The following is a 23,096-nucleotide window of genomic DNA, read 5'->3' on the forward strand; positions in this document are numbered from 1 at the left end:
GCCATGCGATGCTGCAGAGGCGTGTCAGCCAAGACAGTCCCACAACATCCGGAGACTTAAGGTACTCAGGACGGATTTCATCCACCCCAGGAGCCTTGCCACCAAGGAGCTTTCCAACCACCTCGGTGACTTCTGCGTGGGTAATGGATGAGTCCGCCTCCGAGTCCCCAGTCTCTGCCTCCTCTTAGGAAGACGTGACGATGGGATTGATATATATGATTATGTTATATGATTTTAAAATCATATTAAATGTTATAGAGCTGGAAAAGTATTTTACTGAAAATGAATAACAACTCATTTCTTTGTGAGTCTCCTGTCAGCCACAGTAGACCTAAATGAGATTTTGGCACCAAATGACCTTATCAAAACCCTAGATGTAGACTGCGTACGACTAGTTTATTATATATTTATACTATTTTATTCTAATTATGCTGCTACAGCAAAATGTCATCAGTCATCAAGAGGACAGAACAGTCCATGGGCCAAGCAGCCTTTTGGAACCACTTATGGTTCCACTCAGTGACTCTTAACAGTCCAGCCCCAGTGTACTATGATGTATGGTGGCCATCCAGGGTGTCAGCTGTAGCCAGGTTGGGGTCAATGAAGGATCACGGAGGGGTCAAAAATGAAAAATGCTGCAATCCTCTTGATAAATACACATTAATTGTCTGATTACCGATTCCAAAAAAGTCTAGTTTGGACTGTAACTGAATGTTCTGAAGTTATGGGGTAAATACAGCATTAATGGTGACAAAGGTCAAGTTCAGTTTATACAGGGGTCAAAAGTTAAAGATGCTCCAATTCTGATACAAGTGATGCAAATTATTGGTTGAATTAAGTGTTTTGAAAAGGAACAGTTTGCACCATCTGTTCAGTTATCATGTTACAGAGTTCATATATGTCACGTCATAGAATCCAATGAACATTGACCTTGGTTGACCTTTACTTTGGAGACCAAACATTTAACTCCATAAAATCTACTCCATTTATTATTCCTATCAGCTCAGCTGATAATACATTTAAAAAATGGTGCAAATCGTAACTACGGCTTATCAAGCTGCTACAGGTGGCAAGCCCCGCCTCTTCTTCAGGAAACCAATTAAAAAAAAAAAAAAAAGCAGAGGCTGCTGTAAGGTTCTATGATCATTATTTCCCAACCAATCAGAAAGCATTAAATGTGAGGCATCGCTGTAAAGCACTTTTAGCGTTTAGTAGTTGGAGAAGCACCACAGGAATGGCGTCATTCTTCAGATTGTTTTGGATGATTATGTGCAATAAACCTACACATGGGAAAATAAATAGATAAAAATATAAAGTTATCAGCTGTGAGCAGAACTAAAGACTTGGATCAGACGGATTAAAAAAGGGAACAGAACCACTCAACTTTATTGGCATGACTGTGTCTGTGTGAGGACAAGGACAAACACGGGAAAACCACTCAACGTGTCCATTGATGACCTTGTACGACCCATTACACGGCCACGCAATCTTCTGGTCCAAACAGCAGCCGAGCGACAGCACACAAGTCAACAGTCACGAATCCGTGAAGAGGCGCCGTTACGTCTCCGTCAATAAGGAGAAGAGTCAAAACAAAGTGTCTGGATAACTCAGGAAGGAAGTGGGGGGAAAAGGACACTTCCTCCTTGTGTGGGCGGAGCCTCAGTAAAGCTTGTGTCCATCTTGCAGGCACGTCCTCTCAGTTCAGTTTTCTGATGATGACGTTGATGTCGGTACCACGGAATCCAGGATTCCCGAGGTCCTTCATGAGCCCAGCTTTGTCTCGGGCGGCGTGACGAGCCACCGACAGCTTGAACGGCAACAGGAAGTTGTTGGCGGTGCGGAAGCCTTTCCCCACAGAGTAGATCTCGTGGATCAAGTCCTCCAAACAAATAATACCCAATTCACCTGAAGGCCGAGACAGAGGGACAGACAGAAGGAGGACGGGTCCAGGTTAGGGTCAGCAGGTAGACCTGAGAGAGGATTTAAAGTCCCGCAGGCTGTGGGAGGGACTTACCCATGCGTTGCTCGATCAAGGTGTTGTCTGTGAGAGGAACGCGCCGCCGGCCCACCCGGGTCTGTCCTCGCTTCAGGATCAGCTCACGAACGGACTTTAGATTAGGAAACCTGATGGAGGATTCCAACGTGTTCGCAACTTCAACCAGACAAACTTCAGCTCAAATGATGAACTTAAATGTTTCCAACACCACCTGTTTTTGTTTTTTAACCAGACCCTCCGGGATTCTTTATGGTCATTTTAACATGTACAACGAAGGATACAGTGTAGCCTTTCAGTGCAAATATAAACCTGAGTAAACCACACACAGACTTAAAAGGTCTGGAGAAGAAAAGAAACATAAAATTTAACAGTGAAAAAGGTGTTCAGAGCACAAATTTAAAAAAGAACAAAAAAAACTATAAGAATGTAGTAGCAAAAAAGAGACTGTTTATAAAAAGAGAAAAGTTTGTACAAAACTGTGGATATTACACATTAATAAATATTGCACTCATTTTAACTGTGACATGTGACCTGGATGTTTAGTCATAACTATTAATGAAAATTCAACCAAACCCCATGAATTCATCGCAACTTTTCCACAAATCTGGCCGATCACCGTCGTCTCCTGCAGACACTGAGCCTGATGTCATAAACTTACTCCTGCGTTTGTTCAGGAGATACAGCAGACGTGTGACACAGGGTACACGCTATGACAGTGCACAGTCGGATTACAGACAGGCGTGTATATGTTTCTGTAAGTCACTGACATTTCATCTCATGTCCACAGACTGTGTCCCTCCACTTTCATGATCTGTGCAGGAAGGCGGGGCCATTCTCCCCTTCAGTGCAGGAGGCGTGGCCACCCGGACCTCCTCCTCTTAAAAGCCTTTATTTTACTCAGTGTGCTGTTTTTGTAAAGTTGTAGCTTTGAATGTTACACTGATTAGCTCCTTATACCAGCTAGGCAGTCTCCACGTCTTCTTCCATGGTTTTTGGTGGAGTGTTACAGCGCCACATACTGGTCTGGCATATATACACCCACACTACAGCATTTACAGAACACTGAAAACAACAAATAAGAAGATTGCATCAGTTTCTGTGTGGACAAGGCCTGTTTGTAATTTTAGATCAAACTAAAGTTGCATGAAATGGCTTTAAGTTTTGAACTGTGAATTGATTGATTTTTTTTTTTTGTCACGGCTGAGACATTCATAACTTTTTGCTGTTTTTAAGTTTTACTGACGGTCCCTTTGGAATGCCAAGAGGTGCATTTTATTGTGGATAACTAAAAGCCTGCTTTGCTACATTTTCGTAATCCTGGTGAACTTTTGTTTGCTGTGTTAGTAAGGTCACTTAAAGAATCACGCCTCAGTGGTTTTGTTCTCACGATATCAAATACCCAATTCTTATTTTTCAATGAATTACTCAATTCTAAATACAAAGAGGGAAAATCTCTACACTTGTTCCCTCAATTTCAATGCAGCAAACACCTTAACAACACGGAAAAAAAAAAAAAAAAACTTTTATTGCAAGTTTTTGGGAAAACCTGCTGCAAAATCAGGCAATTTAGCCAGTAACTATCACAAAAAAGGTCTGCAAAATCCTGGAGGGACTGTTTAACTGGTGATGTCACAGTGGATGTACTGCAGTACTCTGAAGTAGTACTACAAACAGGTACTCACCCCCAGGCCACGTAGGGCTCCACGATCTTCATCATGCCTACAGACGTCTTGCTGATCTTGAAGAACGATCCGCTGAAAATCTTCCTCAACCTCAACATCTGGATCACCTTCATCACTTTGGAACTGACACCTTTAATCCTGAAGGACACAGATACCAATGACATCACACTGGAAAACTGATGATATCACACTGGAATACCGACTGTACGTGACCAGTGTTCCATTTGATTTACAAAAGAAGAAACGTGATATTGGGTCTAGGGGTATTTATGAATAGTGACAGCACCGTGTTTCTCATACAAAGGCTCGACCTGGACGTCCCGCCTGGGAAGATAAAATCCAAATTTCACTTTTTTTTCACCCCAGAGAACGGTGTCATTTTGCAGCAAGTGCACAGATCAATCCAACCACCCTCCAGCCACACACACATCATCACACACGTGCATCAGCTCTTGTATTTACTTGCAGTCTTTTTTCATTATTCATCAGATTCACACTTTGTGCTTTTTTTTTTTTTTTTTTTTAAGTATCTTGTGTGTGGAGTTTATTGACTTCCACAAGCGATTAAGCAGCACTGTGGGCTTGATGAAAATATTGTCTCTCTTTGCACTACCGGAAAAAAACATAATACAAAATCTTTGTCATATACTTTAAAGTCATGTGACTGTATTTTTGTTTTGCACTACGTCAGAAAACTTTGTTGGCTCCTGTTAGAACCCAAAGCAGTTCTGTCATGGTGCACGTGGAACCAGGCGCTCGCAAACCTGATCTGTTCACACGTGTCGACCGTTTCATGCAGAAAGACGTCAGCACGACGACACACAACAACAACAGAACCTCAGTTTGAGTGAAACGACTCACTCTCTGATCCGGACGGCAAACGCCAGCTTGTTCTTAGCGGGTGGGAGGGGGGGCGGCGGTCTGTGCTCAGCTCTTCGGATGCGCGTGTCATCACGATGTTTCCTGTGGCTGTCTTTCAAGAAATCTTCTAAACGCTTAAACTTCAACGGTTTTCCTTTTGATACCTGGAGTGGAATACAAATACACAAAAGTACAAAGAAAGTGGTCACATGACGTCTGCTTTACTGCAGTTCCAGTGTTGAAGAAAATCTCAGTCTGGCCTTTTTATTTTATTTTTTTTTACTTATAAGACACATAATTAAGTGCTGATTCTTTCTTGTATATTATTGGTCAGAAGTCTGTGTTCCGGTTAAACATGTGGCTCACTTTTAGGTGAAAATTTAAAAATACTTTAACTACCTGATTTCTAAATGTAAGTACTGATTTTTCAGAGTATAAGTTGCTGTTTTTTGTACAAGTGTGGGAGATGCTGCCACTTATACGCCATGTATAATGTGACTGAGGAAAAAAACAAAACAAAAACAAAACACTAACCCCTTATAATAACAATGATAAATATTTATATTGGACTCTCTCAGGAATAAAAGTACTAAACAAACTAATAAAAGAATAAATGCCAGTAACAATAAGTACACTACAGCAATGTACAAAAATCCAAAATTAATGATCTGATTAATACAGAAAATGTGTTACATATATTTGGGCATTTCCTCTTCAAGAGACAACTTTTAACAAGTGTGACTTATACCCCAGAAAATTTGGTAGCTCATACACATCAGCACAGCCACAATGTGCATCTTCACGCAGACAAAATGCACAGAATAAAAGCAGCACCATATTTTAAACAGTCAGTCAGTTTTTGTCAAGGGCAAGACGGAAAGCGTTACATTCTGTAGCAGGCAACCAATATACGGCTACAGAAAGCAACTCATATACACACACACACACATATATATATATATGTATAGTGGTATATATAGGTACTTATATGGTACATGGTATATAGTGGTACTTCCTGTTTACAAAGCATTAAAGTCACAAGCACTTGTATTGATGTGGTTGGCAAGAAAGCGCGTAAATTGATACCACGAAGAGAGAAAGTATGGCATCTTTGAGTTCAGGAAACGATTCAGCAGTCTCTGAATACGTTCAAAACCTAGATAGTACCGCAAAAGCAAGGTATTTCTCCATGCTAACCTACAACAAAGGTCTTTGTACGCTTCCAGAGCCATCAACAAAACCACGTGACCAGATTCATGTCGTCACAGGATATATCTCTCTATCTAAGATATCTATATCTATATATACAGCTCATACAGGGAATTAAATTCCCTGCTTATCACCCACCATCCTCAGCTGGAACCCATACCTCATTTCGGGGCTTATTCCAGTAGGAGACGACATGTATGGGCGGCCCCAGCAGTACCCAAAGGGTGCCACCTGGTGGGTGACGGCAACAACTCAGCTCAAGAACTAGGTACTAGGGCTCCCGGCCCTTATTCCAGATCCATGCAGATGAAGACTCAGCTGCCTCCTGGAGCTTGGTCACAGTGGCCCTCCTCAGCCTCGGGGGCAAACCAATGTCAGTCAAAAACCTGATGGTAGAGGGCCTCACAAAGCCTCTGCAACCAACTTCTACTGGGTAGACAGAACACTTCCAACCTCAATCTTCACACTGTCCCTTAAGCTCACTGTACCTGGCCAGTTTTCTCTCATATGCCCATTCCATGTTGGTCTCCCATGATACTGTTAGTTCAACCAACATGACAGCCTTTGCATCATCCGACCACAGTACTATATCCGGCCGCAGAGTGGTGACTGCTATGTGGTGTGGAAAGACTAAAGCCTTCCCAATGTCCGCCTGGATGCTCCACTGTCTCAGTGCACCAACAGAGGTCGCAGTGTCCTGTTTAAGCCTTTTCCTGACCGTAGCACCAGCCTTCACGAATGGAATCTCCCGACAGGGCTTTTGAAAGCTGGTTGCTTCACACTGTGTATTCAGGGCATCCACAAGAATCTTGAGGACTTGATTGTGTCGCCATGTATACATCTGTAATGATGAACCACAACCGGCAAGGACATGTTCCAATGTACCCCTCTTTCCACATGACGCATGCATTGGACTCAAACAACTTCCACTTCTGCAGGTTGACAGGGGTTGGCAGAAGGTCGTACACTGAGCGCAGCAGAAAGCTAATGCCGAGTGGATCCATGGACCACAGGTTGGACCAACTGATTCTACGGTCTGAAGCATCCTCCCATGTGGTCCAGGACCCCTGCTGCGCCTGGCCAACTGCCCTCACCGCCCGACTCTCCTCCTCCATCCTCCTCATCTCTTCTATCACCATACCTCTTCTATCCCTCCCATTCTGCTTTGACCACCAGTTGTTCTCTCTCCAACCAATACCCACCTTGTCCCTTTGTACAGCACCAACAATCTCCTTCAGTCTGAGGTTATTCTCTGCCTGGTCCACTGTCTCTGCCACAACCCATTTCCTACCACACTCCATGTCTGGTTGAGCATCCCTGATGAAGGGATCCTTGGAGTCCCTCAGCATGAGGTACACCCGGGCCTTTGCTGCCTTAAATTCTTCAACCAGAGAGGTTGTAGGTAGCTGGAGTTTTGCTGATGAGCTATACAGGGCCACATTGGTCAATGATCTTGGTGCTCCAAGCCACCTCCTAATGTGGCTACTCACTGATCTCTCCATAGCTTCCACCTTGGTCATTGTGACAGCATACATCTGGAGCGGCCAGAGAATCCTGGGCAGAAAGCCAAACTGGAAGCACCATACCTTAAACTTACCAGGTAAGCCACAACCATCTATTACCTTCAGTCCTGCCTCTAGCTGTTCCTGCACCTCACCACCTCTGTACTTGTCTGTCAGTGGGAGGGAGTACCACCTTCCGAGACTCTTGACTGGTTCGTCATTGACTGTGGGAATTTTCCCACCAGCAATCTCAAAGTGGATACTCTTAGGCTTGCCTTTTACCAAGGAGAGACTTCTGCTTTTCTTAGGCTTAAACTTCATCCGTGCCCAGTCCATCAGCTCATCCAAAAGCTGCAGTAATGCTCTTGCTCTCTCTTCCACTTCAATCAAGCCAGTGATATCATCCATAAATGCCCTCATTGGGGGCATTATGATGCCATCTGCCAGCCTGACTCCAGGTGCCACCCGCTCCGCCCCTCTGATCAACATCTCCATCGCCAGCACAAACAGAAGTGGGGAAATGGTGCATCCCATAGGTATGCCTACCTCTAACGCCTGCCACTTGGTGGTGTACTCAACTGTAGAGAACCTCATGTGGAAAGCACCATAATATGCCTTGATGAATTTCCTGACTGTCACTGGAATGTAGAAGAACTCCATATATATATATAAACAAACTCTGGCAGTGCTACAGGAGAAAACTAGGATTCCTGTCCTTTTTTTTTTTTTTTTTGATGAATGGTAAAAGACCATTTCTGGTTTGCACTGCACACCCCCAGAATGGACACTTACCTTCCTTTTTTCCAGCAGAGCGAGTTTTGCCTGCGTGGCTTTGATGGCCTGGTAAGATTTCCTCTTTTTCAACAGATACTCAGGGACTAACTTGATCACTTTTTTAGACCTGAGGGCAAAAACAAAGTCACTGCACGTTCATTAACACCCAAATAATAAAGTTTCATATAGACTGGGCGCCGTGCCGTTATTAATGATGAAAATACAAACTTTATTCCTCAGCAGCTGTTCAAAAAAACTAAATAACAACCTCCAAACTGATCAATATAAACTGTATTTTCTATCGCAGCTTTTCAAAATATACTTCCCGACATAATCCGTAAACATGATGTCTCGTGAAACGACTCGAAAAAGCAAAGTATCAGTTAACAAAAAAACAGATGGACGCAGATAATCACTGAAAAATAAAAACATACTCAGCTTCAGCCATGGCGTGAAACGCTGCGCTCAGCCGTCGCACGGTGATGACGTCACCCCCATAGCTCAGGGTTTGGGTTTAGTTTTAGAAAAAACTCAAGTTTTATTCTTCATCAGCTCCAACAACAGCGCCAGAAATAATAAAAAAAGGACATTTTTTCTTTTCTTTATTTGACTGTGGGATTTCTATGTAAGTGTTTGCTTTTTGCTTGGATGGTTTTGTCGTAACTGAAATGATGAGAATAATAATGATAATAATAAGCAAATAAAGCTTTGGGTTTAGTTTTTCATTTTAGGTAAATACCATGAATATTGAGAGGACAGTATAATGTAATAAAATATTTTGTACCTTTGACACCTTTCATGTTCACATATTATGACGATTTAAAAACATCTATGGCCCTCTATGACGTCAGTGATCAATATTGGAAAAAATGCCATTCAAAATATATAACCAGAAATAACCATGAACTGACTGCACTGCCCTGTAGTGGATATTTGACTCTGTATATGACTCCATTATGAAGTTATTCATTACAATTAATCAAAAATATTATACTGGGGAAAAAAAAGAAGTGTTTTCAGACAATGTTCTCCTTGACCTATGTCCAAACTACTCTGAAATCTAATCACCTCTAGATATCTATCAGAATAACACTCCCACCAGGTCTGAAGGAAATCTGTCTGTCCGTTTTTGAGTTCAGGATATTTGTCAGGTGGTTCTGTTGTGTTGCAGCAGTGTGGCACCAGCACACGTTCTGAGACTTGACTTGAACTTACCTGATGTTCCTGGCCTTACTTCTACTTGTTCTCTTCAACACACAGCAGATCTAACTTTCTTCTCTCCATCATTTCAGCCAAAGTGCTCTCGTTACCACTCATGGTGCCAGTGTTCAAAGTCCCAACTCTCACGTTCACATTTCTTCTTCATTTTTCCAGACTTGGGACCTACACACCCCATGCGCCTGAATTTTGGTTGTTACTGCTTTGGTCGCCAGGAGAGGGCTGCCATTGTAAGCTACAAACAACAAGTGGGCAACAGTGGCATCATGACTTCATACCAGCATTTATGGTGAACTCCTGCCACCAGCCAGGGCCAGATATGACCAGAAACTTAATATATGTAATGTGTCCACATTCACAATGTTTCTTGAAAATTAACATTGGAGGCTTGGATGAGTTGATACCTCCGATTTCCAAATTCAATGGTTTTTCGTGCGTATGCAGAAATACCAATTCAAAAGAACGTATTTTGATCCACCTATATGGCAAGAGGTTTTATGATTTGTGAGGTGTTGAACCTAAAAATGTAGACAGTGACAAAACAAAAGTGAAAAGTAGAGTTTATTTTTACCCTGGCAGAAGCTAACATAGTGGGTCAAATACTGGGGAACAGTTCAAATGATCAGGAACAAGGGAAGAGAGTTGTCAGCAGCACAGTAGCAAGAGGAAATGATCAGAACCAGAGCTAATACCATAAACAGGATCAGATGGACCAGAATAATCCAGCAAAACAAAGACAGAACAGTGACAAACTTAATGTAACGAGATGACAAGCAGCAGGTGAGGTGATTGTGATGACAAACCTTTGTGAGGAACACCAGGTGACAGGACCATGCCTACAAACACAGGGACTGACTGACATCCACCCATTTTCTATACACGCTCACTCCGTTTGAGGGTCACAGTGGGCTGGAGCCTATCCCAGAACTCTTAGGGCATGAGGTGATGAGGTGGCTTCATAGATAATTGGCAAAGCTTCTGGGGAAAACCTAGTCTTGTTAGGAGAGACGGCATCCATCCCACTTTGGATGGAGCAGCTCTCATTTCTAGAAATCTGGCCAATTTTCTTAAATCCTCCAAACCGTGACTATCCAGGGTTGGGACCAGGAAGTAGAGTTGTAGTCTTACACACCTCTCTGCAGCTTCTCTCCCCCTGCCATCCCCTCATTACCCCATCCCCGTAGAGATGGTGCCTGCTCCCAGACCACCAATAACCAGCAAAAATCTATTTAAGCATAAAAATTCAAAAAGAAAAAATAATATAGCACCTTCAACTGCACCACAGACTAAAACAGTTAAATGTGGTCTATTAAACATTAGGTCTCTCTCTTCTAAGTCCCTGTTAGTAAATGATATAATAATTCATCAACATATTGATTTATTCTGCCTTACAGAAACCTGGTTACAGCAGGATGAATATGTTAGTTTAAATGAGTCAACACCCCCGAGTCACACTAACTGTCAGAATGCTCGTAGCACGGGCCGAGGGGGAGGATTAGCAGCAATCTTCCATTCCAGCTTATTAATTAATCAAAAACCCAGACAGAGCTTTAATTCATTTGAAAGCTTGACTCTTAGTCTTGTCCATCCAAATTGGAAGTCCCAAAAACAGTTTTGTTATTATCTATCGTCCACCTGGTTGTTACTGTGAGTTTCTCTGTGAATTTTCAGACCTTTTGTCTGACTTAGTGCTTAGCTCAGATAAGATAATTATAGTGGGCGATTTTAACATCCACACAGATGCTGAGAATGACAGCCTCAACACTGCATTTAATCTATTATTAGACTCTATTGGCTTTGCTCAATATGTAAATGAGTCCACCCACCACTTTAATCATATCTTAGATCTTGTTCTGACTTATGGTATGGAAATAGAAGACTTAACAGTATTCCCTGAAAACTCCCTTCTGTCTGATCATTTCTTAATAACATTTACATTTACTCTGATGGACTACCCAGCAGTGGGGAATAAGTTTCATTACACTAGAAGTCTTTCAGAAAACACTGTAACTAGATTTAAGGATATGATTCCTTCTTTATGTTCTCTAATGCCATATACCAACACAGGGCAGAGTAGCTACCTAAACTCTGTGAGATAGAGTATCTCGTCAATAGTTTTACATCCTCATTGAAGACAACTTTGGATGCTGTAGCTCCTCTGAAAAAGAGAGCCTTAAATTAGAAGTGCCTGACTCCGTGGTATAACTCACAAACTCGCAGCTTAAAGCAGATAGATAACCCGTAAGTTGGAGAGGAAATGGCGTCTCACTAATTTAGAAGATCTTCACTTAGCCTGGAAAAAGAGTCTGTTGCTCTATAAAAAAGCCCTCCGTAAGCTAGGACATCTTACTACTCATCACTAATTGAAGAAACTAAGAACAACCCCAGGTTTTTTTTCAGCACTGTAGCCAGGCTGACAAAGAGTGAGAGCTCTATTGAGCCGAGTATTCCTTTAACTTTAACTAGTAATGACTTCATGACTTTCTTTGCTAATAAAATTTTAACTATCAGAGAAAAAAATTACTCATAACCATCCCAAAGACGTATCGTTATCTTTGGCTGCTTTCAGTGATGCCGGTATTTGGTTAGACTCTTTCTCTCCGATTGTTCTGTCTGAGGTAATTTCATTAGTTACTTCCTCCAAACCATCAACATGTCTATTAGACCCCATTCCTACCAGGCTGCTCAAGGAAGCCCTACCATTAATTAATGCTTCGATCTTAAATATGATCAATCTATCTTTATTAGTTGGCTATGTACCACAGGCTTTTAAGGTGGCAGTAATTAAACCATTACTTAAAAAGCCATCACTTGACCCAGCTATCTTAGCTAATTATAGGCCAATCTCCAACCTTCCTTTTCTCTCAAAAATTCTTGAAAGGGTAGTTGTAAAACAGCTAACTGATCATCTGCAGAGGAATGGTCTATTTGAAGAGTTTCAGTCAGGTTTTAGAATTCATCATAGTACAGAAACAGCATTAGTGAAGGTTACAAATGATCTTCTTATGGCCTCAAATAGTGGACTCATCTCTGTGCTTGTTCTGTTATTAGACGGCATTACTTCAATTTTCATTGTTACGCAGATGATACCCAGCTTTATCTATCCATGAAGCCAGAGGACACACACCAATTAGCTAAACTGCAGGATTGTCTTACAGACATAAGGACATGGATGACCTCTAATTTCCTGCTTTTAAACTCAGATAAAACTGAAGTTATTGTACTTGGCCCCACAAATCTTAGAAACATGGTGTCTAACCAGATCCTTACTCTGGATGGCATTACCCTGACCTCTAGTAATACTGTGAGAAATCTTGGAGTCATTTTTGATCAGGATATGTCATTCAATGTGCATATTAAACAAATATGTAGGACTGCTTTTTTGCATTTACGCAATATCTCTAAAATTAGAAAGGTCTTGTCTCAGAGTGATGCTGAAAAACTAATTCATGCATTTATTTCCTCTAGGCTGGACTATTGTAATTCATTATTATCAGGTTGTCCTAAAAGTTCCATGAAAAGCCTTCAGTTAATTCAAAATGCTGCAGCTAGAGTACTGACGGGGACTAGAAGGAGAGAGCATATCTCACCCATATTGGCTTCTCTTCATTGGCTTCCTGTTAATTCTACAGTCAACAGTGATTAAAAAGTTTCAAATAGTGAACCTGTTGATTCTCCATTTCAGTTTAAACCTGTGTACAGATCCGGGATCTCCGGACCTGTACTGGAGCCGCTGTGGCAAAACCAGATGTGTATTTTGGCCACCGGTTCATGGATTTCAGGTTTATCAAACCACAACTCAGTGGATTCTCATATTCACTCAGTCTGATGAGAAGCGATCAGGTCTGTAGTTGATCGATGGTTCAGGAACCTCAAACTGGCACTAAAAGTGTTGTCTTATAATCAGAGCCTGCTTATACAACCCCTGGCAATAATTATGGAATCACCGGCCTCGGAGGATGTTCATTCAGTTGTTTAATTTTGTAGAAAAAAAGCAGATCACAGACATGACACAAAACTAAAGTCATTTCAAATGGCAACTTTCTGGCTTTAAGAAACACTATAAGAAATCAGGAAAAATAATTGTGGCAGTCAGTAACGGTTACTTTTTTAGATCAAGCAGAGGGAAAAAAAAATGTGGAATCACTCAATTCTGAGGAATAAATTATGGAATCACCCTGTAAATTTTCATCCCCAAAACTAACACCTGCATCAAATCAGATCTGCTCGTTAGTCTGCATCTAAAAAGGAGTGATCACATCTTGGAGAGCTGTCGCACCAAGTGGACTGACATGAATCATGGCTCCAACACGAGAGATGTCAATTGAAACAAGGGAGAGGATTATCAAACTCTTAAAAGAGGGTAAATCATCACTCAATATTGCAAAAGATGTTGGTTGTTCACAGTCAGCTGTGTCTAAACTCTGGACCAAATACAAACAACATGGGAAGGTTGTTAAAGGCAAACATACTGGTAGACCAAAGAAGACATCAAAGCATCAAGACAGAAAACTTAAAGCAATATGTCTCAAAAATCGAAAATGCACAACAAAACAAATGAGGAACGAATGGGAGGAAACTGGAGTCAACGTCTGTGACCGAACTGTAAGAAACCGCCTAAAGGAAATGGGATTTACATACAGAAAAGCTAAATGAAAGCCATCATTAACACCTAAACAGAAAAAAAACAAGGTTACAATGGCTAGGAAAAGCAATCGTGGACTGTGGATGACTGGATGAAAGTCATATTCAGTGATGAATCTCGAATCTGCATTGGGCAAGGTGATGATGCTGGAACTTTTGTTTGGTGCCGTTCCAGTGAGATTTATAAAGATGACTGCCTGAAGAGAACATGTAAATTTCCATAGTCATGGTGGCTGCATGTCAGGTAAAGGCACTGGGGAGATGGCTGTCATTACATCATCAATAAATGCACAAGTTTACGTTGATATTTTGGACACTTTCTTATCCCATCAATTGAAAGGATGTTTGGGGATGATGAAATCATTTCTCAAGATGATAATGCATCTTGCCATAGAGCAAAAACTGTGAAAACATTCCTTGCAAAAAGACACATAGGGTCAATGTTAATCCAATTGAAAATCTTTGGTGGAAGTTGAAGAAAATGGTCCATGACAAGGCTCCAACCTGCAAAGCTGATCTGGCAACAGCAATCAGAGAAAGTTGGAGCCAGATTGATGAAGAGTACTGTTTGTCACTCATTAAGTCCATGCCTCAGAGACTGCAAGGTGTTATAAAAGCAAGAGGTGGTGCAACAAAATACTAGTGATGTGTTGGAGCGTTCTTTTGTTTTTCATGATTCCATCATTTTTTCCTCAGAATTGAGTGATTCCATATTTTTTTCCCCTCTGCTTGGTCTAAAAAAGTAACCGTTACTGACTGCCACAATTTTTTTTCTTGATTTCTTATAGTGTTTCTTAAGCCAGAAAGTTGCCATTTGAAATGACTTTAGTTTTGTGTCATGTCTGTGATCTTCTTTTTTTTCTACAAATTAGACAACTGAATGAACATCCTCCGAGGCCGGTGATTCCATAATTTTTGCCAGGGGTTGTACTTGGGCTAATGTGGTCTCTCCACCAGACAGTTCTCTTACATAAAGTTATGTTTGACAATCATCAGGAAACAGGAACTTTATTTGTGGTCATATCTTATTAGTTTCCATAAAATGTACATTTCAGAGAAAAAAACAAATACACACACTTAATTGACATTTCTGCACAGAACAAAAAGTAACTTTTAGGACAAATGGGAAAATAAACAAGCACTCCATAATGGAAACACATTGGAAATAAATAAATCAACTCTGGTGTTTTAAGAAAGTGCAGCGAAAGAAGAAGTCAACATCGACTGATGGTGCGGACACGAGTGGCCCCGCCCCCATAAACTGTCACATGACCATAAAGCCATAAATAACTTATATGATGTCATTTTTTACATGTATTTTATGACATCAAAACTAAAGTATTTAGGATTTTAGTACAAAAAAAAAAAAAATAACTCCAATTTCAAAACAGAAACAAATGTCTAAACAGAATTCCTGTTTCTGGAACTGAAGAGAACAACTTTGGTCTATTTGAGTAGAAGAAAGTCTTAATGGAAAAGAACACTCACGAAGAAGAAGGACTCTGCAGAGCCTGGAACTCCAGAGCTGTCACAGATGTCTTGGTGTCTTTCCTCACTCGGTTTTTAGGGGTTTTCACGTTAGCTGGAATTTACTCTGATTGGTCCTCGTGTGCAGAGTTCACAAGCAAAATTTTGAACAAATATCAGAATTTCACCTGGTGACATTTTGCCCATAAATTCCATGAAGTCTGCTTCTGTTTAATGATTAAACATGACTACGGCCAAGCGGTTTGCTGGTGAACCAGCTAACAGACTCTCTGTCTTCGCTTCAGATTTAGTTTTTACTTCAACATGACCCAAACTCTTCCACCCCACTTTTCATACTCTCCAGATCTGCCGCAGACACAGATTTGGACACTTTCTTCAGCGCCGACTCGAAGTCGTTCATGGTGGTTGGCAATGTGCATCTCATCCCGGGAAATGTTGCGAATCTCCTCCGGCGTGAGGCCCTCGATTCGACTCCTCATGGCCATCAGAGCGGCGTCCCTACGGAGGAACACAACACGGCTTCAGCACCACACAAAAAACAAAACAAAACACCAAAGCAGAGCCATCAGCGTGGCTGGGCGGGCCTTCAGGCAGAACAGCCAATAGAGTGTCAGCTGACAGAATCAGCAACATTATGAAACTTTGTGGCAGTGTTGCCAGATGTACGATAATTATCATATTTGTACAATAGTTTTGCCCCTCTGTACGATCAATAATGGGAAAAAAAAAAATCCAAAATGTACGATAATTTCAGTTGGTTGCCCAAACACGCATCTCTCTCTGACACCCAAGAATCATTTCGCAGACGTTGCACTTAAGCGGCATCAAAGACACACCACAGGGCTGCTGCTAGCTTTGGCCGGCCCGGGACAAAGTCATTTGAAAGCCCACCCCCTGCTGGTGGGTGTCACGCCTTTCGACCTACGAATACTATGCTGCGGTCCATGACTGCATCCAATCTCTACCGTGAGAGGAAGATTCCCCAACCAACAACATCTGCACAAGTGGCCATGGCATCGGATGACGACAGCGACCTCGAGGTTGAATTCGACTCTTTCTAGTCTGGTAATTAACACGTTTGTGTCCCTTCACAGAAAAAAAAAAAAATCTTTATAGTCTGGAAGTGCATTTGCGTTCTTTTGTGCCATAGTTTCCCCATTACTATAGGGATATTGTGAATTACTGTTTAAAAATGTGACATACAATTCTTTGGAAATTAAAAAAAACAACAAAAAAAAAAACGCTAAAATAGCTACGCTGTATGCATTTTGTTTGTGTACGATAATTCTCCCAAAATACGATAATTCTGAGGTTTTGGTACGATAGTTGCATATTTCCTATCTGGCAACACTGCTTCGCAGCCACTCATTAGCAATATCGGTGCTACACTCCTCTAGCCATTTTACTGGAGCCTGACCGCTAAACCAGCAAACAAAAACAATGAGCCGATATGAGCAGCGTGTAGATCAGTATCAGAAATAAATAATTTAAAAAGAAACAGTGAGACCAAAGATCAAATTTTGCATGATTGTTGTCATTGCGCAGTTTATCCACCAGAGGGCAATTTGCAGCTCCTCACATTTTCAACGTTTGTGGAACATAAGAAGAAGATGGAACAGCACGGAAATCATCTGCATCCATGGAAACATGAAATACACAGTGGTTCAGCTAGTTCAGCTAATCCGCTAAGCTACTGTTTTTGTTCGCGGATTAGCTTTCCAAATAACTTTCAAAACCATCAGCGGACCAATTATCTTCCAATAAATTTAGTTCTGATAACTTTCAGTCCACTAACATTTTTTTTTTGCTGGTAAAGTGAGCAAAGTTTAACGGTCAAAAAATATTTGTAAACCATAAAATCAAACATTCTAGTCCATGTCGTGTGTTTTGTGGCAGACTGGCCTGTTGCTTGCTGATGATGTCATCATTAAGTGCAAGACATGATTGGGTGGTCGATGCAGGGAGCATTGTGGGTAGTGTAGTTCAGGCTCACTTTGGATGTTACAGTCTTACCGTCCGCTCGACACAGAAACAAAATGGACTAATTTTAACATTATTTTGTTTTATTTCTTTGTGGCTGGCGGGATATTTTAATCGCCAAGACTTGTTGGGAGAGAGGAGCTCTCACAGCACAGCTATGTTACAGACGGACTTTTCTATGCATTTTTCTTAACTCAACTTCCAGGAACTTTCTGTATCCTTGAGGTGTCCTGGAAAATGTTAAATTTGCATCCATGTTCTGATGCCAACCCCTGTCCTGCAGGACCCCCCCGGTTGATCGTGGTCGGATTAGAGCTCCAGTTCCTGTAAAAATCTTCAAACCACATGAGGGCGGTGGCATTTGCGATGTACGGTGTCATCTAAGAGACTATCCCAGGCCAAGCCCAAGATTTCACCAAGCTTAGGAAAGTCTATTTACAGAACAGTGTTTTTCCGGCTCCGCCTCTTGATCCAAACCTTGGCAAATTTAATTGGAAAATGTTCACATTAGGTGCAGTATGAAGTTTTAACTTTGGTTAATCACTTTTTTCAGGCCTGTGTGTGAACACTTGGAAAGGAGTGATGAGGGTTGCTGCAACCTGACATTTCACCACTAGATGTCGCTGAAGAAGTCCACAGTGCACCTTTAATGTGCTTGTGTTGCAATTTGAAAAAGTACAGTTTTTATGTGGGCTTCATTACAATCACATGCAGCTTTAAATGATTAAATCCCCTTAACTTATATCTTCACACCAAGATTGAAAGCTTGTTTTTCCAGATTACACCCAAACATCTCATCAATAACTTCATTAATTTAGATAAGATAGAACCTTTATTAATTGCCTTGGGAACACGTCTTCAGGGAAACTAAGGTCCCAGCAGCATGTATAGCAGCACACAGGTGAGAAGCACACAGAGTGAAAGTTTAAAAGAAAAACACAAAAAACAAAACTCAACAATCCTGCGAACAAACTGGCTTTTATAAGATGAGCTTTTCTTAACGTGGCCCTACTTTGTTAAATCACTGCTGGGAACAGTTTTCTGCAAACCCTTCACTTTATGTGAGCAGACGAACAGGAAAACCATAATTATATTAAGTAAACTCATGATGTAAACTCATAATTACATAGTGGTTTCTTCACAGCAGATTATCGAGTCAACGTTTCAGAAAAACCTGGATTTTTAGTTTCACGTAAGAAAGCCGAAAGAAGCTGCGATGGCAGCGTTCTGGACTTTGCCCGACGAGTGTTCTGACCTGCAGACGTTGGTGATGTCGGCTCCGGAGTAACCCTCCATCTGCTCTCGATCTTGTCCAGGTTCACGTCGTCGGCCAGCTCCAGCTCCTTCAGGCTGATCCTGAGCAGCTCCACGCGGCCTTTGGCTGCAAACACAGACGGGAACAGGAGCAGCGACAGCGTTTACACCTCACAAACATTCCTAATAATCTGTACTCTGCTGACCGATCTGACGGAGCAACTCTGGCGCAAAGTGCCGGAGAGGGACTTTTCTTCAGCCACAACAAGGATTTAAAGTTTTGATGAAGCCACTAAACAAAACAGGTAAGACCTTATATTTATTCTGTGTGTGAATTTACGCCATATGAGGACCGCAGCTTTCAGCCAATCAATGGACAGCATCTATTGACGTATTTCGACTTATGAGAAAGCCTAAAGCAAAATCCCTAAATTAGCTGCATCATTGTATAAGCTGCAGTGTTCAAAGCATGTGAAAAAAGTAGCGGCTTATAGTCCGGAAATTACCGGTATTAACATAGTGGGCTGGATTTTTAAATGTAACTAAACAGGACACAGGAAGTGTGAGTCAGTGGGACACTGTCTGATCAGACCTGCTGGCTCCCTGCTGATCATCCTTTATACCAGAGGTCTTCAAGTCATTCCAGAAAGAGCCGAGAGGGTGCAGGTTTTCAGGAACCACCCACTCCACCAGGTGGTTTCACTGATTAACTGGTTCCATCTGCTCAAAGTGATGTTAATCAGTGAAATCACCTGACAGCTGCAAATTTAATTTTAGCTTGAAGGTGTTGATTTTGGAGCAGGGTCTTCTTTCTTGGTCAGGGCCCTCTCAGTCAATACGGTGATGTAGATCTGACTTTCACTGAGGACAGTGACTCCAGCAGTTTCCAGTTCATGGTAGGCCTGAGCCTTGGTGGTTCCTGGGTTGTTCCTGAACCTCTGAACCACTTTCCTCTCATCTGCGGGTGACAGTTTGGATCTTCTTCCAGATCTTGGCAAAGTGGTGACACATCTGACTACTTGTACTACATACAGTTGTTGGAACTGATGATCTTGGAATCTGTAGTTCTTTAGAAGTGGCTTCAAGAGACGTCCCAACGTGTGTAAATCTACAGTTCTCCTTCTGAGATCTTCACCGAGTTCCTTGAACGTTCACGTGTTGTGAGTATTGTCTGGTCCAATGAGTCCCGTCAAACACGACATTGTTATGCTCCAAAGACAAACTACCAGATGAGGAGTTAAATAATAATTAACTCCTCATATAATAATATAGTTTTGACCTCTGTGGATCAGAGAAATGTGCACCAGCTCTTTGTGGTCCAGTTGAACGGATACGAGACTCCAAACCTTTGATGGATTCACAAACATTATGCAGGGGTAGTGACCAAGCGGTTAGTGTGCTTGATTTCAGTTCCGGTTCAAACCCCACACATTTCTCCATGTAATGTGGAGTTGCATCAGGAAAGGCATCCGGTGTAAAACTGTGGCAAATCAACATGCAGATCCTCCTCTGATCTGCTGTGGTGACCTCAAGTGAAAACAAGGGAGCAGCTGAAGGGACTTACTGTAAGCCGTCTCAACTTATTTCTTCATTTTAGAGATCAACTTTTTTTTTGTCTCTAGATGGATTTCAGTGAGCACTTTGTGATGTCATAGAGAATGTTCAAGGAAAATCTGTATCACCACGTTTTAAGATATAAGACAGAGATGAAAGGACGTGGATTCAGTCCATAAATATCAATCTGTCAAAAACTTTCTAAGTTGAAGTCAGCAGCCATGTGAGCTCAGCCAGCCTTGACCTTTGACACCACAGACAAGTCAAACCAGCACTTTAACAGGAGGTACCTGAAGGCAGCGGGATGTAGATCCTCTTCTCAAGTCGCCGTCTCAAAGCCTCATCAATGTCCCAATGGGAAGTTGGTGGCAGCCAGAACCATCACCATCTTTGATGGATCATCACTCTCTGTTGCTCCACCAACACCTAGAACCAGTTCAGAACCAGCAGGTCACATGTTAAAAGGAGGTTAGCTTTGGGCCTTGAGTTTTTTTTTTTTACCTCCAGCGTACCATCCATCTGCACCAGCAGCTCGGCTTTGACTCTGCGACTGGCCTCGTGCTCCTCCGACGTCCCCCTGCGGCTGCACATGGAGTCAATCTCGTCGATGAAGATGGTGGTGGAGCATAAAAACGTGCCTGAAGAACGATGACGTGCGTCAGAAAGAAGAGCAGGTTTAATGACTTTTAAAAACAGATGTTATCAATACTCAAGGTTTTAAGAATTCCAGTTAGCACCGACACAACACGTAAAAGCAAAAGACACGCTCGTGCACGTAGACCACGCGTGCACAACTGCAGCTCTTCAGTATTAAATTCCTCATTTGATGTGGATTCATCAATTTTGCTGTGAGTAATCTGCAGTATCGTTTATCACTCGCGTTCACAGACTTCACGTTGTAGAATTTCAGTTTCACTGTTCCAGTCTTTTATTTACTATTTTACGATATAGTGGCATTATGTTTCTAGCTTCCCCTGTTAGTTTACTTGAAGGTGAACAGTGCCCCTACAGGTGCACCTGACCTCACTTTTTGACCCTGCACCTGAAATATTTTATTATTTTAAAATAAAACCACAACGGGGAACGACAAGGAGGAGGTGGAGCCTGCAGGCTACAGGCTGACCTGTGCCGCTATCACGGTATTTTATAAAATAAAATCTAATTCCACAATGTCTTTTTGATTTATATGTAACGGTAAAATTGTCTAGCTGGACTCTGAACACACAAAAAAAAACAACACAAAAAGCTTTAAAAATACCATCAGAATAAGTAAGTTATGGTCGTACCATTTCAAAGAGAAGGCGGACGAGTTTCTCAGACTCGCCTCTGTACTTGGAGGTCAGAGTGGACGAGGACACGTTGAAGAACGTTGTTCGGCATTCAGTCGCAACCGCTTTAGCCAGAAGTGTTTTCCCCGTGCCGGGCGGTCCCACCATCAGCACGCCCTGAAACATACACGAATAATAATAATAATAATATAAAAAAAAAAAAACTATTTCCACACTGAGTTTAAAGCTGGACGTCACAAGCCGAGCTGTTACCTTCCACGGCCTTCGTATGCCTTTGAAAAACGCTGGCATCCACATGGGCAACACTACCGCCTCCTTCAGGAGCTTCTTGGCATCTTCCAAGTCTGCAATGTCATCCCTTAAAAAAAAAAAACACACACAACCAACCGACCAGGTGAGATTAGAACCAACGCTCAGGTCTGTGCTGATCGTTACCTCGTTCGGCATCAATTAAAATCAAATCAATTTTATTTATATAGCACCAAATCACAACAAACAGTTGCCCCAAGGTGCTTTATATTGTAAGGCAAAAGCCATACAATAATTACGTAAAAACCCCAACGGTCAAAACGACCCCCTGTGAGCAAGCACTTGGCTACAGTGGGAAGGAAAAACTCCCTTTTAACAGGAAGAAACCTCCAGCAGAACCAGGCTCAGGGAGGGGCAGTCTTCTGCTGGGACTGGTTGGGGCTGAGGGAGAGAACCAGGACTCTCTAAAAAATAAATAAATAAATAAATAAATAAAGATTATAAAATCAGACTTTAAATACTTATTAACTTCAGATTAATTGTATGTGTTATACATTAAAAAATAAAACCATTATTTGAGTCCTGGTTCTTCCAGTTCCTGCTGTGGAAAGACACACCACTTAATGTTGAGATTCTGAGATATGATGTCCCTCTCCAGAGCCTCCACCAGGTCCTTGTCATATCCCGTCCCATCAAACTTCTTCACTTCTTTCTCTTGGAGATCTGCTTTATTCTGAAAGGTAAACAGCGTCAGGACAGTTTCCTGAATCAGAACACGTGATGAAAAACTGGACTGACGTGTTCTGGAGGTAAACAGGTGGACCGTGTGACTGTTTCAGCGACATATTCATCTTTATTTCATCTCGAGAGACTTAAACACGAAAACAAAACTTTAACCTTCTCGTCTTTTGTTTTTCCAGCAGTTTCCTTTGTGTCTTTCTGGTCTTTCCCCTTCGAGGTTTTACTTCTGTCCCCGCGGGGTGAATGTTTGGTCTGCGCTCTCACAGCGGCGCTCAGACGGTTGTTGACTTTGTAGGCGTTAGAAGGCAGACGCACCGGACCCGGCGAATATCTGACAACACACACACACACAAAGATCTGCCTCTGAACAAACAAGCGACCAAGAGACACTCAAATTACAAACATTACACCAAATTTCAAGCACCACAAAGATCTGGATGAAAGTGCAGCGTTTTGCGTAAATGTGTGTCGACAGTAACGTGCCGTCTACATTCTTAATCTGAAGTCTCTTTTTGAGCCTTTTCAGGTTGCAGCTGTCTGACACCTTATTTAGCATATTCATTAATATATCGCCACAATATAAATACGGCAGCAGCGCACCGGTGTGAGGTCAGATACACATTTATTAATTACACCAAAAGCCAACTTCCTCCTG

General features: G+C 41.9%; 2 protein-coding genes across 4 annotated transcripts; both read right to left on the reverse strand.

The window, feature by feature from the left end:
• Positions 1-1,357: 1,357 nt before the first annotated feature.
• Positions 1,358-8,513, reverse strand: rpl7l1 (ribosomal protein L7-like 1). Of its 3 annotated transcripts, none has more exons than XM_034161698.1 (7): positions 8,459-8,513; positions 8,043-8,151; positions 4,540-4,703; positions 3,679-3,816; positions 2,015-2,124; positions 1,657-1,905; positions 1,358-1,603 (listed from the first exon to the last, which is right to left on the reverse strand). In XM_034161698.1, exons 1-6 carry the CDS (start codon positions 8,470-8,472, stop codon positions 1,697-1,699), a joined length of 744 nt encoding a protein of 247 aa, XP_034017589.1. In that variant the 5' UTR covers positions 8,473-8,513; the 3' UTR covers positions 1,358-1,603; positions 1,657-1,696. The 3 variants fall into 3 exon arrangements, with proteins under 3 accessions (XP_034017589.1, XP_034017588.1, XP_034017590.1); XM_034161699.1 differs by lacking the exon at positions 1,358-1,603 and adding an exon at positions 1,637-1,639 and having other exon boundaries at positions 1,691-1,905; XM_034161697.1 differs by having other exon boundaries at positions 1,358-1,905.
• A 6,444-nt stretch (positions 8,514-14,957) lies between these two features.
• Positions 14,958-22,831, reverse strand: LOC117502634 (katanin p60 ATPase-containing subunit A1-like; the record flags this gene model as incomplete). Its single annotated transcript, XM_034161702.1, is given in 12 exon segments — positions 14,958-15,786; positions 15,788-15,872; positions 18,610-18,658; positions 18,661-18,735; positions 20,453-20,516; positions 20,518-20,588; positions 20,675-20,782; positions 20,785-20,800; positions 21,449-21,607; positions 21,704-21,809; positions 22,318-22,433; positions 22,598-22,831. Coding segments are annotated over 12 exon segments (1,197 nt in total), but the record flags the coding sequence as incomplete, so codon positions are not given.
• Between the last annotated feature and the right edge of the window lie 265 nt (positions 22,832-23,096).

This window comes from Thalassophryne amazonica, chromosome 21 (assembly GCF_902500255.1).
Source record: "Thalassophryne amazonica chromosome 21, fThaAma1.1, whole genome shotgun sequence".
Lineage (NCBI taxonomy): Eukaryota > Metazoa > Chordata > Actinopteri > Batrachoidiformes > Batrachoididae > Thalassophryne > Thalassophryne amazonica.

What these genes read in the sequence shown, in the direction of transcription:
- rpl7l1 (XM_034161698.1), bottom strand. An exon ending in CTCTGCTGGAAAAAAGGAAG is followed by an intron (nt 4,704 to 8,042) that starts GTAAGTGTCCAT and finishes ATTCCACTCCAG; the next exon opens with GTATCAAAAGGAAAACCGTT. An exon ending in GAGCCCTACGTGGCCTGGGG is followed by an intron (nt 2,125 to 3,678) that starts GTGAGTACCTGT and finishes ATCCTCCATCAG; the next exon opens with GTTTCCTAATCTAAAGTCCG.